The sequence below is a fragment of the Gadus chalcogrammus genome, chromosome 1, assembly GCF_026213295.1.
Source record: "Gadus chalcogrammus isolate NIFS_2021 chromosome 1, NIFS_Gcha_1.0, whole genome shotgun sequence".
Taxonomy (NCBI): domain Eukaryota; kingdom Metazoa; phylum Chordata; class Actinopteri; order Gadiformes; family Gadidae; genus Gadus; species Gadus chalcogrammus.
The window spans coordinates 16885799-16901227 of NC_079412.1; the positions used below are offsets into that span (position 1 = coordinate 16885799).

The 15429-nt window shown below is 46.3% G+C and overlaps 1 protein-coding gene across 2 annotated transcripts in view; it reads right to left on the bottom strand.

Moving 5' to 3' along the window:
• Positions 1-13158: 13158 nt before the first annotated feature.
• The window catches only part of LOC130384750 (fibulin-2-like), a 26941-nt gene continuing 24670 nt past the window's right edge, over positions 13159-15429 (bottom strand). For both annotated transcript variants that reach the window (XM_056593076.1, XM_056593084.1), the window contains 2 exons: positions 15219-15342; positions 13159-14720 (listed from right to left, as the gene is read on the bottom strand). In XM_056593076.1, coding sequence (XP_056449051.1) covers positions 14363-14720; positions 15219-15342 — 482 coding nt within the window. In that variant the 3' untranslated portion in view covers positions 13159-14362. The remainder of the gene's footprint in view (positions 14721-15218; positions 15343-15429) is intronic.

Sequence of the window (15429 nt, forward strand, 5' to 3'; positions counted from 1 at the left end):
GTGTGTGTGTGTGTGTGTGTGTGTGTGTGTGTGTGTACATGTGTGTGTGTGTGTGTGTGAGAGTGTGTTAGTTCATGCCTATAGTATTGAATAGGTATCACGGCGGGCTGAATGAGCCGGCGTGTTAGAATGGTGTCTGTGACAGTGGTGGATGATGCCGCGGTTCAGCCCCGGGTCAAAGGTTTGTCTGTGGGCCAAGCGGAGGCAGCTGGGCGCGGGGCTCCGAGGTCAGCCTCAGTGATGGTAATGAGATATAGAGGAGCAACAAAGGGCGGCAGCATAAAGAGGGCACTGAAGGGCTGGGACTGGTGTTAGTGGCGGCGGTGTCGCTGGGGGTGAGTCCGACTTTCACTCATCCTTAATGATTTTACTGTTTGGTTCTTTCTACTGTTCTGATTTATGATTATTGTCTTATTATAGCGCTGCCGTTGTCCTCGCCTCAATGCAGGCCTCAGGTGACGGGGCCCGCAGCGCGTCTGAATGGGCCTGCGTCAGGGAGTTATGGGACTCGTCGCTGGGCTTTGGTGTCCACCGTTATAAAACTAAACAACACAAAAACCTCCACAGTGGATCCTGAGAACGAGCCAGACAAACGTGACACACATCCCTAAAGAGAAGCTTTTTTCCCTCCTGGCAGGAAGTCTTTAGATTCCAGGCTGTTTTGTTAGTCGAGGGGACAGAAGGAGACAGAAAGCACATGGAGACGCACGGTGAAAGAGACCTGGACTAGAATAGCTTAGAATAGGATAGAGAGAGCCAAAATCCAGTCTCCCCCCCCCATCCAAGACCCCCCTGTCTTCCACCCTAACAGCTTCTTCTTCCTCTTCTTCTTCTTCATCTTCGTTGTCATCTTCCTCATCTTCATCTTCTTCTTCCTCTACTTCTTCCTCTTCTTCCTCGTAATCGTCTTCTTCTTCTTCATCTTCTTCCTCTTCTCCTTCTTCTTCTTCATCCTCTTTTCTTCTCCTTTTAATCTTCTCCGTCGGCTTCTTCTACTTCTTCTTCTTCATTCGTTGTCTTCTTCTTCTTCGTCTTCTTCGTCGTCTTTTTCTTCTTCTTCTTCCTCATCATATTTTACTTCTTCTTTTCTTCCTTCTTCTTCTTCATCTTCTTCATCTTCTTCCTCTTCTTCTTCTTTTCATCTTCTCCTTCGTCTTCTTCTTCTTCTTCTTCGTTGTCTTCTTCTTCTTCTTCATCTTCTTCTTCTTCTTCATCTTCTTCGTCGTCTTTTTCTTCTTCTTCTACCTCATCTTATTTTACTTCTTCTCTTCTTCCTTCTTCTCCTTCTTCCTCTTCTTCTTCTGCTCCCTCTCCTTCTTCAGGTATCCACTGCCATTACCTGCGGCCCTCTGAGGAGATGGAACCAAAGTAGGCGGGGGCCCTTTAAGAAGGGGGAGGGAGGAGGATGGGGAGACGGCAGCCATCATTTCTGTCATAAATCAGGGCCCATTCAAAAGGCTGCATGGGTGTCTGGTGACACGGCGGACGGCCCCAACAAAGAGCCGGTGCCATGAGGGAGAAGCGGCACAAGCAGTGAGAGTGGTTCTCAAGCTATTCCATACAATTGCGTTGGTGATGGTTGCTGTGTGCTGGACAATATGAGAAGCAGTCAGTCAGGGCGTGGTGGGCTGATCCAGAATGTGAAGTACACCCTGGAAGAGATCTGTGTGGGAGAGAGTGTCACACATGAGAGCTGACCCCACTTTTCATTCATTCTGACTTAATGTATATGATGTATGATAGATGGATGGAATACAATGGATCATCGGAGATGGCAGGAGTTTACTAAGGACAAAAAGTCAACGTTGAGCACATTGGAGCTTGACAGGTACCTTCCTACCATCTATTATCCTAGCAGGCAGCTCAGTGCTAGCAGGTGGAAAAGGTTGCTGCAGGTGGCAGACATTCAAACACAAAACTGTGGAACAAGTCAAGACATCGAACACAGCCTCACTCGAACATCCATGGCCTCACTTGCACCCAAACAACGTTCCGACAGGCACAATGAACAAACACTATTTGAACCTGCTGACGGCTGGAAGTTACTGAGGTTCAGTGTGATGTGTGATGTTTCCGCTGTATGGGATCAGACACAGATCTGTGTGGAGATTTACTCAGATGCCTTCGTCTTCCCCTCGTGGATATTTTTAAATGAGCTTGATGCAACAAATTGGAGGATTCTGTCTGGTAGGAAAAGTGCCAAGGTCGCCCCCTAGGGTCTATGAAAAGTGTCGCACAGAGAGGCCAGTTATCCTGGTGTAATCATGAATCAGACAAAATAACAGTAAGGGGAGAAAGAAGTTAGGTCATCTGTTTGTATATCTTGGAAATTACATATAATGGGGTGTCAAATTAAAGAGATGAACTCAATCAATCAGGTTATATTGATAGGATGTTTTGACACTTTGTAACACTGGATATTAACGCATAATTGTCCAGCTTTCAAAAGAGAGAGCTGCATCCATAGAAACAGGCTGTTTGCCTCCGCACTTTGCGCTGTTCAAACAAACAGGTTTCTCTGCGGCCCATGAAAAGCCCACACAAGTGAGTGAAAGTGAAAAAGTTTCTGCAAATAGGAAAGGTTAGATATACAGTGCAGTGTAAGAACACCTAGATCCCTCCTTTCACAAGCGGCCTCAAAGCCAGTCAGGCAGGTTTCCTGTAATTACATGAAAAATGGCTTCAGTCCCTTCGGGGGTGTTAGACATATCTGAGGAGATAGAACAAAGAGAAGAAGACTGGAAGGAGGGAAGGACGGGAAAGTAAGATAGGGAGAAAGGAAGGAAGGGAAGGTGAGGGAAGAAAGGAATGACGGGAAGACAGAAAGAAAGGAAGGGAAAGGAAGGAAGGAAGGAAAGAAGGGAGGGAGGGAAGGAAGGAAGGAATACAGTTTTCTATAGTTCTTATAAAGCTTTAGCTAATCAATTAAACTCAATCAAATTAGCATTAAGGATAACTCAGCTAACTAATTCAGCTACTTCTTGGCTGAACCTCAATGTCAAAAGCAGGGATAAAGATGAGAGTCGACGAGTAAAACGAGCCTGGCGTGTTGATTTGGAGCCCCCTCCCTCCCCTCCTCTAATAATATATCACAGTAAAGCTGTGCTGAGGGCTGTCTGGGGCGCTCCGCATGCAGCACCAGTAGCCAGCCAGATGCTTCTGCATCAACACCTCCTTTATCACCCGATGAGAGTCCTCCTGCCAACTCTGACACTAATTCCACCTGAGAGGTCCACACTGACAGAGGTATCATCCCGCCGTGGAGGCATGCGGTTGACCGAGCTGCTCTGTACTCCAGTCCCTCGCTTTCATATCAAACAGCGCTTTAGCATTCTGCCCCGTGTGCGCGCTTATCAATCGTAAAAAAAAATAAAAAGGAAAAAAGAGATGAGAACATTCCTGAGTTGTGTGGTGGCCTGCACATCCCGATGCGGTGTGGAGGAGCTGTGTGGATGGCAGGTTAATCCACTAAATTAACACCTCAAAAAGAAAAATCTGAAAGCCACAATGATTTGACCTTACATCGTCGCCACATGCGTGTCGGGGGAATGAAGGAAAGCAGCCACCAGCACACCCCTCTGACTACTCTGGCTTAGGTAAACCCAGGCTGTTATGCTAACAGAGCCCTGCGTTGAACACACAAGGGTTGTGTACAATTTGATAATTAACAAATGCGGAGACAGCGCCTTGCAGACATAATGGTATTTTTTTCACAGACGCCAACACTAATGTTTTATAATTTGTTATACATATCACATGCCAGTTGTTCTGCAATAACTACGATTCCTAGCAGCTTTAGATTTGCTCAGTCTAACGTCTTAACGTGTGTGTGTGTGTGTGTGTGTGTGTGTGTGTGTGTGTGTGTGTGTGTGTGTGTGTGTGTGTGTGTGTGTGTGTGTGTGTGTGTGTGTGTGTGTGTGTGTGAGTGTGTGGGGTATGTGTGTGTGTGTGTATGTTTGTATGAGAGTTAACCAATGGATCCATTGTGTCAATTTAGAAGTTTCAGGCTTTTATCCCGCCCAGATGTGATATAGACATGTGGTCGGACCTTCATAAAGTGCTATGCATGCGTATATAATATATATGTATGTGAAGTAAAAGCTCTCTCTCTCTCTCTCTCTCTCGCTCTCGCTCTCGCTCTCGCTCTCGCTCGCTCTCTCTCGCTCTCTCTCTCTCTGTAATTCTGTGTAGTAACGTGCCGCTGCACAGTCCGAACCCCATAACTACCGCGGATCAAGCAAGGGAAAAATGTCTTCAGAAATAACAAACACTTGAAGCTAAACTCTTCACCGGCGGTGACATTGTTTTATCCCAGGACAAGCCTCAACCGTTCATCATAATACCCCTGCTTGCTTGCTCACCGCCACAGAACATGTATAACCCACACTCAAATCCTCTCAGGGGAAGACAGTATGCATTCCACAGGTTTGGTAGACTGATCAGAACAGTGACTACAGTCCTTCCATCGCAGGAACTAGGATTGTTCACAAGATCCTTTCTTAAGGCCTTCGCGAGGCCCCTTTTGACGCCTCTCCCTCTGGGCATATTATGATCAGTTTTTTGCAGTTTATGCCGTTGACATGATATTACGGATGGATGTCATCTACGGATTGTTCTCCCCTTTTGCCTTTGCCTTATTTTATGATTTTATTTTCTATGTTGGATAAGTTTGGTGTGTAGTTTAGTTGCGTCGTTTTTCAAAACGCATGTTTACATTTGGAAAATGCCACGGTAACTGGTGGAAAACGAGGAAAGCGAGGAAGACCAGGCAGATTAAAACATGCAGCGTTAAGCCCTCGCGCTGTTTGATCAGAGGGCGACGCCGCAACAATACAAACAATGGCACGGTACTCCAGCTCCCAGAAACCCCTGCACGTTCCCGAACGGGCCCGGCCGCGTCTCCTCTACGATCCCTTTGAGTCATCGGCTCCTGTGGGAACAAGTCTGGAGATAGCCTATTCAGGAAGCCCATATTAGAGTCAATGAGGCAGAGTCGGACGGAAAAAAACACAATAAGAAACCCGGGGAGAAAACAGGGCCCGCAGGTAGCTCTAGTCACTTAAATAACCAGCTCCTCATGGGCTTCCATAGGAGAGGCGGAAAGGGCACACTGTCAGTAAGGAAATACACCCGCAACATCGCGAGCTATTGCAATGAAGACATAACTCAGCAGCCAGGTTAAGTAGGGGCTTTCACAGATGACAGATCTGTCAGACTGACGCAGACACAGTCCTGTGTTGGGTTCAGACATTGCAGAGGTGTGTGCGTGCAGGTGTGTGTGTGTGTGTGTGTGTGGATGTGCTTCTGCTTGCATGCATGTGTGTGCCTCTGTGTGTGTGTGTGTATACCCTGGGAGTTTGAAACGGCATGACCCCTTTCTAACATTACCACACTGATAAGAAAATAAAGGAGCCCAAATGCTGAAAAGCAAACTGCTCTGAAGCCGATGCAGCTGGATTAACAGGGTTACACATCATCCCAGAGACGCTTTTCAAGGACTCCTGGGGCCACGGAAAAACCTACCGTAGTACCGACCTGCCATCACCTGTAGCTTTATAAATCACTTGCACTTTAGGACTTCATTACTTCCTGTGTTAACCATACAATTGAACACGTACTAATAAATGCTAAACCAGTTTGATACTGTATCCCCAAACATTTTAAATATATTGAATCTAACGTAACTGCCACTGTGTCGTGTAACTCGTTTCAATGTGTGAGGACTCAAAAAAGAATCAGGTTGGTTTGTGTGCGGAGCTGACGCGTCACGAGCAGAATGCGGTTGTATTAGAAGAAAGGGCAAATGGGTTAAGGCAGTTTGGATGGTCTGAGTTCCTTTCCACTCTGTGTGTCTTGGGTTGTGATGCGTTTGACTACAACACAATCAGGTGTTTTCAGGCTTTACAGGAGATATGCATCTCCAGGCTCTGGCCACGGTACAAGGCCTTATTTCCATGGAGACAGCTGGCTCTGAGACATACCGTGCATGTATCTTTGTGTGTGTGTGTGTGTGTGTGTGTGTGTGTGTGTGTGTGTGTGTGTGTGTGTGTGTGTGTGTGTGTGTGTGTGTGTGTGTGTGTGTGTGTGTGTGTGTGTGTGTGTGTGTGTGTGTGTGTGTGTCTGTGTCTGTGTGTCTGTGTGTTCATGTGAATCCGTGCGAGTGAGTGTGTATGTGGGTGTTTTTTTTGTGTGTGTGTGTGTGTGTGTGTGTGTGTGTGTGTGTGTGTGTGTGTGTGTGTGTGTGTGTGTGTGTGTGTGTGTGTGTGTGTGTGTGTGTGTGTGTGTGTGTGTGTGTGTGTGTGTGTGTGTGTGTGTGGATCAGACTTATAACCACCACATTATGGACACACTATTTTATTTTAGCACATACCTATTGTTGGTTGCATCATCGGTTCATTCATCAGGTTTTGAGCCAAGCAGAAAGAAATGCATCTTTGTTCCTGTTAGTTCCGCCTTATCTTGCCCAAGAACATATTTTTGGAGTGGAAAAAAGCACACCCCATCCGTACAATATGATGATCTTTGTTGATTAATTTCAGTGTAATGCATATATCATCCATCATACACTATAAGGCATAGAATGACAACCATGAAATACAAAGGGAATATATGTGTTGGTAGATAATCTGATGGGAAAAACAACAGAAATTCCTGTTTTTCTAATGGTCTTTTTTCATCTTTTTGGATCTGTCAAATAAAAACGGTCCACTTTGACATCTCACTTCTATTTGGTTAACTTCTAACCCTTAGGTATAGAATTGTAGACAGCTATAGAAACTTAGCTTTACAAAAAATCCTTTCTTCATTCCTCATCCTCGTCCTTTATAGTCAACCTCTCCCTTTTATTAAGGCCATAACTAAGAAAGACACCTCCGCCCACGCCCTCGTCTGATGGGTCCCTGGGGCTGCCAGCTTCTCAGAAACACAGACAAAGCGAGACTTTACCCAGATAAAACCACGATACCGTCCTAAGATCAGGATCATTCTCTCTCTCTTTAAGGCCTCTTAACTCTGATCTATTTTTTGGTTTCAAACAGTGCGATTCATCATCCGTCGCAATTACGGGTTCAGAAGAAGGGGGGGGGGGGGGGGGGGGAATTTCACAACAGACAATTATAACGCATCATGTTGATCACGATAATTGGAATATCTGGTGTGCACACCTGCAATCAGCAGGGTTTTACTGCTCTTAGTGACGGATCAATGGTGACATCACTAAATGAGTAAACACCCCAGATGACAAAGGTTGAAAGGGCCTTAACCTTTTAATAGTTGCCTTTGCGGGAGACACATAACAACGAATTAAAGGCAATTAGAAAATAGGTGTTTTCAAATAGAAGAGGCTGGTAGACAAGACAACATGTCGCTGCATTCTCTACATACCACCTTGTTTTTTATAGACATATACAGACTATATGGTAAGCGTGTATACATACATCCATACATACATACACTCTCTACAGTACATATGGGGGTGCATTGATATAGCATAAATGGCGGTCCTTTTCAGAGTGGCGTCGTTTGATCCGCCTGGAGAGCGATCGTGTTCGCTGGCTGCAGGTCGGATGGCAGCGCCTCACATTCAAAGGAGACAGTGCAGTGCACTCCAGGCCTTTTCCATAAACACAGGTGAATTATTTCTTCTCAATGCTTGATACCGACTGCCATTTTTCTTCCTCTAAAGCGCCGGGGGCACATGTCCACATCAATGAGCTCCTTGTGCTGTCTCAGGTTGTGTGCTTTTTCTTTTTTCTACCCCCCTTTTTCATAATTGCATCGAACAACAAAGTCTCCAAGGAAATCAAAGAGGAATCTTCTATCGTGGAATAATGCGCATGGCGTTGAACATGGCTGTTGTACTCTGGTGATAATGTACCAGGCACTTAAAATACAGCTCACCATTTGAACTCATGTCCATGATACTGAATGAAAAACGTATACAACGTCTGTTGGATTAATTCGTACAGGGACTGTGTTTGATGAGGCAAAGACGTAAAGAGGAGGATCTGTCAGCACCCAGATGCATAAAGGCATTTGCCCGAGGAGATTAATAATGAGAGAGAGAGACAGATAAAGAGAGAGAGAGAGAGGGAGAGAGATAGAGAAATGAATAGGGGAGTAAACGGGAGAGAGTATGGTTAAGGGTGAATGAGTGAGAGAGCTACGGTGGGCAATAGGATGAGGAAATGGAGGGAGGGAGAAAGTTGAAGAGGAAGAATTTGAGAAAGAGAGGGAGGGAGAGAGATGAAGAGGAGGATTAAGAGAAAGAGAGGGAGGGAGAAAGATGAAGAGGAAGAATAAGATAAAGAGAGGGATGGAGAGAGGGAGGAGAAAGATGAAGAGGAAGTATAAGATAAAGAGCAAGAGAGGGAGGGAGAGAGAGAGAGATGAAGGGTGGGAGGGGTATCGACCCCACCCATTATGGTTGACAGGACCTACCTTGCCGTGCCCAGTTTTGTGTTTTAAGTGTTGTAGAGTGTGTCATCAAGCGCTATCTCACCCATGCTAGGAAGCTGACGTGTAAAGTGTATACACCAATGTGTGTGTGTGTGTGTGTGTGTGTGTGTGTGTGTGTGTGTGTGTGTGTGTGTTTGTGTGGCTGTGTGTGTGTGTTTGTGTGGCTATGTGTGTGTCTATGTGAGTGTGTGTGTGTGTGTGTGTGTGTGTGTGGGGCACGCATGCACTGGATGTGAGTGAGTGCACAACAAAGCGTCTGAGTGGACGGAGCCGGGGCTCCACGGCTGATGCGGCCGCATTCCAGGAGCTTTATGATGTGAAACAACAAAGAGGACCAAACAATGATCGCATTCACCACATGTCATTTTCTCCCACTTTTATCTCAGGAATTTAGTCTTTTTCTTCTTCCCCTTTATCATAAAACTCTTAATAGGTCCGCAGTTAGACGCTGCTTAGAAGTCTGCGATGGGAGAGCTTGACCCCCGTTCTCCCTGTCAAACATGCGGCCAAACAGAGGAGCGGCTCCCAGGTGGGTTTGGGGCTGTGTTGCGGCTTACCTTCCTCGTAGCCATAGCGACTCACAACGACGGTCACAAGAAAGTATAGCTTGGAAATGTATTTAATGGGTAGTATGCTTGAAATCCGGAACAACACTTTGATGTAGATGTAGTCATTTAGTGGGCGCTTTCATCATCCAGAGCGAGTTCCGGTGAGGTTGAGAACCAGCAAAGGATTTTATAAATGTTAGCGCTAAGAGTGAGCCACAAAACTACTCAGACATCCGATTAATAATCTAAGGTCTGATAGCAGACGACCGAGCGAAAACAGAGCATTTCAATTTCTCTTAACACTTTCAACTAATCATGTAGCTGGTGGCAGAGGTCAGTAATCATGAACTGGTGAAAACAAGTTCGGCCAGCCCTCGACCTACAAACCGAGGGACCTGTCTCCCCCCTCCCACTGAGGAGGTCATCCCTGCCAAAGGTTTGTACCCCTGTCGCTGGGGGTCCACCGGAGTAGCGGACGAGCGCTGCATGCATGACCAGTAGACCAAAGTCTTTATGGTTTCTGTCAAGGTCAGATGTGTGAGGTGGACACTGATAAGACTAAGAATGAATGGAAGAGGAAGGGAACCCGTGTGGGTTTGGTGGTCGTTATAAATAGAAAGAGAGCGTGTAGGAAGGAGAGAGAGAGAGAGAGAGAGAGAGAGAGAGAGAGAGAGAGAGTTGTCATGTCTGCATGAAGAACGTTCAGGGGAGTGATTGCATCGTATATGCATTTAGTAACTGCCCATTAAAGTATATTTTGTGAGGCCACCACAAAGTTCAAAGCCAATGTTGACCTCATTCCCAAAGCCCTCAGTTAAAGAGTCACCTGATGTTATCACCAGGTACACGTCAGAGATGAATACGGCCCCCGTGAAGCATTCAGAGGCAGTGCTCTATCACAGCCGGCCTGAGACGCTGCGTCAACAACACGGCGTCGCTTCGCTCTCCGTCACAGACCGTGCTTAATTTATCACACCACAGAATCTCAGCTCACAAAAACGAGACCCTGCGAGTGTTGCGGCGAAAACATGCACCTGAGCAGCTCCCCAGGCAAAACAATGAACGTTCCTGCGAAGGCTCAGGGGAAATTTCCCCCCTCGCTCCCTGCACTGTGATAAGACCATTATCTGGGTGTGGAGCATTTGACTCATAAAAGTGTGCATCAGTGACAAGTAAGACAATTAGAGTGAAATAACAACACATCAAGCTGTCGTTAGAGAAAACATCTCTTGGAGCACATTGCGTAAGAGGGGGTTAGCTGTGACATGATTTATGCTGATTGCCGCTTGTGTTTATGAATAAGCATATGGAGTCTCTGTCAGCGGGAGGGTAGCTCGCTCAGTGCAGCATGCAGCGTGGTGAACACCACAGAGACGCACAGGCACCGATCCCTCGATGGAAACGTCGCCCTGTGACCCTCAGGTGCTGGGGTTCTACCGCAGCCAGTGGTGCGGGAAGACGGTCTGGCATCTGTAGTCTGTCTGCCATTTAACTCTTCTGATTCTTCTTCTCCTTCGTCTTCTTTTATTCGAGTTGCTGGATGTTGAGGCTGTAGCTCATCTGCAAGCGCAGGCTCCCGGTGTGAAGGGAATGGAGTGGATTGGGGTATTCTGGTGTTGTTTGAGAAGCCTCCGCACACGTTTTGATCGTCTCCTGGGTAAACCGGGTAAAATATGGTCTTATAGAGAATTAGCATAAATGTGCCTCCACACTAAAGACATTTTTGGTGAATAAGATTTTTGTTTTTCTACTTTTTTTTGGAAAGAGAACATAGGCTTTTCTCTTGGTGCCGCAGGGTTGCACAGATGAAGCGAGAAATAGTTAGACTGCGGTCACATTGGTATGCAGACAGCCATGAAAAGCAGTGCAGTGCCTGTTGCATCTTGCAAATTCATTTGCTGAATATTGTGAAATTTAACCACTTAAATAAGAGAAGACTCTTTTGTGGAAATCACAAGGAAAGGAATCGATGTTAAGGTAAAGTAAAGCGATTATAGAGGGACAACGATGGTGCGTTCATATTATTTAGGTGCAGTTAATCTAATACAATATTTTGTTAAAATAATAATCTTCCTAAATGTATGTGAAGTCACTATAACCCTTTTAGGCTTTAGGAAATGTATATGTGTGGTTGATTGTTTATTTGTCTGGTTGGACAGAGGACCAAGATTGCCAAGGTGTCAACAAGCCATTTTGTCTCCTGTAAATCTTACCAGCCAGGGAGCTTTGGAGAGGAGCTCCTCCAGGAAAAGGCCTCTCTGGTGGGGGAGATCGGCTCCAACATTCACCCAACATTCACCCTGGTTCTACATCTGCTGGCACCACATACACTACCCCCAAGCCTAGAAGGCATTTTAGAATATCTCTTAATGTACCACGTAACCAGTTTTTGATTGGTTAGACTATAGGTCTATACAAGGATAATGAAGTATGAGCTCAGTGTCTGTGCTACTGAAATGATAGCATGATAGCAGCTCGCCTAGAGCTCAGGCACCCTGAAGTGACAGGCGGCCTCACATACCTTCCTTGATTCTCCTCCCGGGCAAATACCTGTGCTTTACTCCTTCGCTCACTCCTTCACTATCTCTATCTCCACATATCTATCGATCTGGCTCTCCAAGCTGCCAAGTGACAGCCGCCCGCCATCCACAAATATTTACATTTTTAGGAATCAGTTCCACCCATTGATTCCTGTTGTAGACGCGTAGTGGTGCGGTGGTGACTGGGACGGTCAATTCCCCCCCCCCCGTCTCCTGTAATTAGGGTATGGCACCATAGAAAATTCTCACATCCAGTTTTGTTTGTACGCCTGACATATATAGTGTTGTATGCATTGCAAGTGACATGAAACGGCTATTTGGCTATTCCTCAAAAGAAAAGCAGTCCCTTATGCACACAGACCAATACACTTCCTCCTGTAATCCCTCAGGACCTCATGATCCGACCAATCAAACACCTAGGCCAGCTCTCTTTACCTGCTGTGCCCCAACACTTGCTGCTGTACCTGGGAGTGGGGAGCAGCTAGTTAGCCTCAGCCCTGATCTAATGATGCATACTTCCCTCTGTTTATGGCAGCCAGGGAAGAGGGAACGCTAGCCTGTGCTTGTCTGCCTCTGAGAATGCCCATTAACACTCTTTCCCCCTGAGGTGGTGACCACCTGAGCTATCAAAGTCAAGCGTGTCTGCAACACCAACACCTCAACTCCCACCTTGCACCCACCCACCCACCTACCCACCCAGCCCGCCTGCTCCCCCCCCCCCCCCCCCCACAACCAACCGCCCATCACCAGCCGCCCGCGGCCCCCCACCTCCCTCCAACACACATACACGTGTAGGTGGGGGAACATGAAATACATGGAATGAGATCATGAAGTGCAGCCATGAGCCTCTTATTTGCCAAGAGCTCTGACTCTCCCTCCAACTTATTGAGGGAGTATCTGATTGTCTTTAGAGTAATTCCTGCTGAAGGGAGAAGATGACAGTGGGCTTTTTATTTACAATACACCACATTGTGAGCCATTGTCAGCACCTGAGTTTTTATCAAGGTCTTAGCTCTCTGAAGAATGCATTTTTTCTTGTGCACAGGAACACAGCAAGAGGGGCTGCACACACACAACACACCCGCATCCCCCTGCCTCCGTCTGCCAGCACACACTCAGATGCTTTGCTCAAGAGCGTCCTTCTTGATCATTTGAACTCGCCATTCCTTGGGTTTAAGGATTAGCTTTTCTCGTCTGCTTTGCCCAGAACAAAACTGCTCAAATGTTCATTGGACGGGAAGACCTACAGAATATACAAAGTCTTAATTTTCAACCCTAACCCTGCCTCTCACCATACTTCTCCAGATTAAATTTAATTTATTTGGTCCAACTTTCTACTCAAAACACTGATGGATCTCAATGGCTTCTATCCGTGATAAGGACCAGTGAAACAAAGCCTAGTTATTACAGGGTAACAAATCAAGCCATGCACATTGTATGCGCCATAGCGAAGATGCTTGGAGGGTTATTGTGTTGTGATCTTAGCTTTAAACCCTCAGTCTGGTCATAGACAGTGTAAGAGCATGTTTGAGATATCCGTCATGTTTCTTCTTTATTTCTCCACTGTGTAGAAATATCTATGCGATCATCACAGCTTAGGGCATTGGCAGAGAAAATGGAACCACACCAAAACGCTGTAAAAGTTATTTAATTTCTATTTAAACAAAGTACATTTTATACTGTTGCTTAGGAACAAGAAAGAGGGCTGGTGTTATACTGCGTGCAGCCTGTAGATGGTAGTCTAACTCTTTTTCTGTGAGGATAAACTCCATGAACCGTCATGGAGTTAAGTGAAACACAAATAAGCCATCAATCATATTTTTTATTGAATGTATAGGCACAGTATTATAATTATTAAATTAGGTGTCATAAAACGGTTTGCCAAAATGGTACATGGAAAGCGATAAGGCTGTTGTGTATGATGAGCTCAACAACAAGGTGTGAACAGGTATGTAAATAGGCATGTATATTTACAGGCAGACAGGCCCGGACAAGAACCCCTTCATACATCGTAGCCCCCCTCCCAGGTTCACCATATACCGCGACACATGTAGTATGTAGGTAATGAAGTTCAAACATGAGATCATATTTTTCATGATTTTTTTTGACCAAAGGAAATTTTTCTCAAGTGCCCAAGCATGGCCTGTTTCGTTGTCTTTGCTAATCTTTCCTAAGATAATAAAATACAACTACTACTAAATACAATACAACTGTTATGAGGGAAAAACAAACACAAAGACAGAAGTTTTAAATGTTTTAATAAAAATATATGGTAGCTTATGAAGCACACAGAAAAAATATGATACATCATTTCGCATATTTATATGTATATATATATATATATATATATATATATATATATATATATATATATACTTATATATTGAAATTAAAATACATGCCCTAAGATATCACATTCAAATACTGGTATGAAATACTTCAGAGACACAAACGATTACAGCAGCAGATACTGAGAAGTACAAGTTAAAGTCACGCAGGATTTGAGACATCCAAACTCCTTTGTTCCTCGCTCTTTCTCTTCAAACACAGCCCCATCACGCAGACGCTTAAAAGCCGCTTCAACGCTCGGGGCGTGCCTGTGAATTTACATGAACTTGGAATACTGTATCCTCTTTCAATAAGGAAAAAAACAAAACCTGGCCGCAGAGAAAATACCAAAAGTGAAACAAGTTAATACCGCTGGCTCACGTTGCGCGCCACACCCAGGCGCCGCCGGAGACCCGGGCCAGCGTCGGGCTGAGTCACTCCTCAGCGTCGATGCCTGAGTCCCCCCTGAGCGTTGACGCCTGAGTCACGTCAGAGCGGGTTGCCGGTGATGAAGACGTAGATCCGGGCCTGGAAGGTGGTGAAGGTGCCCTGGCGCCACAGCTTCATCTCCACCTCGATCAGGAAGTCCTGGGGGCTGGGCGCCTGCCGCTGGAGGTACACGGCGCCCGTGTAGGCGCTGAGCTTGCGCGTGCTGAAGTAGTTCTCGTCGTTGCCCCGGGTGATGGCGACGATGACGTTGTCACCGGTGTAGGCCGGGGACGGGCCGATGCGGAAGATCTGCGCGGGGACCAGGATGTTGGACTGGAAGCTGAGGTAGTAGTAGGTGATCCTCAGCGGCGTGGTCTGGCAGTCCTGGTGGTTGGGACAGCCAGTCCGCTCACAGCGACTGGGAGGGGGGGAGGGGGAGGAGGTGGAGGAGGAGGAGGAGGAGGAGGAGGAGGAGGAGGAGGAGGAGGAGAGGGAGGAGGAGGAGGAGGAGAGGGGAGAGGAGGAGGAGGAGGAGGAGGAGGAGGAGGAGGAGGAGGAGAGGGGAGGGGGAGGAGGAGGAGGAGGAGAGGGAGGAGGAGGAGGAGGAGAGGGGAGGGGGAGGAGGAGGGGGAAGAGATGGAGTAGGAGGAGGAGGAGAGGGGAGAGGAGGAGGAGGAGTAGGAGGAGGAGGAGGAGGCGGAGTAGGAGCACAGATATAAACAGTTAAGTGATGTTTATCTGCAGATGGGAACTTACTTTTGTCAAAGCGGCGAAAGAAAACAAAAACAAAAAGATATAAAAAACAAAGCAGGTTGTCGATTGATAATAATTAGTAGTAAGTACAAGTCATTGTGGACAAAGTGTATATATTTGCACGTAGATAATATTGTTCTCTATTAAGCCCAATGTTCCTCACGTGTCGGCTGCTTTGCGGTAGTTGGGAGGACAGCTCAGGTCCAGGCAGCGGTGGCCTCCCTGTATGTTGTAGCATGTCTGCTCCAGGGAGCAGTTATGGGCTCCTATGGCACACTCGTCAATATCTGGAAGGTGGGGGTCAGAGCAAGGATGGTTGGTTGTAAAGTAGTAAAGTATCGTAAAAAGAACATGGACCTAAACAAAACCTATTT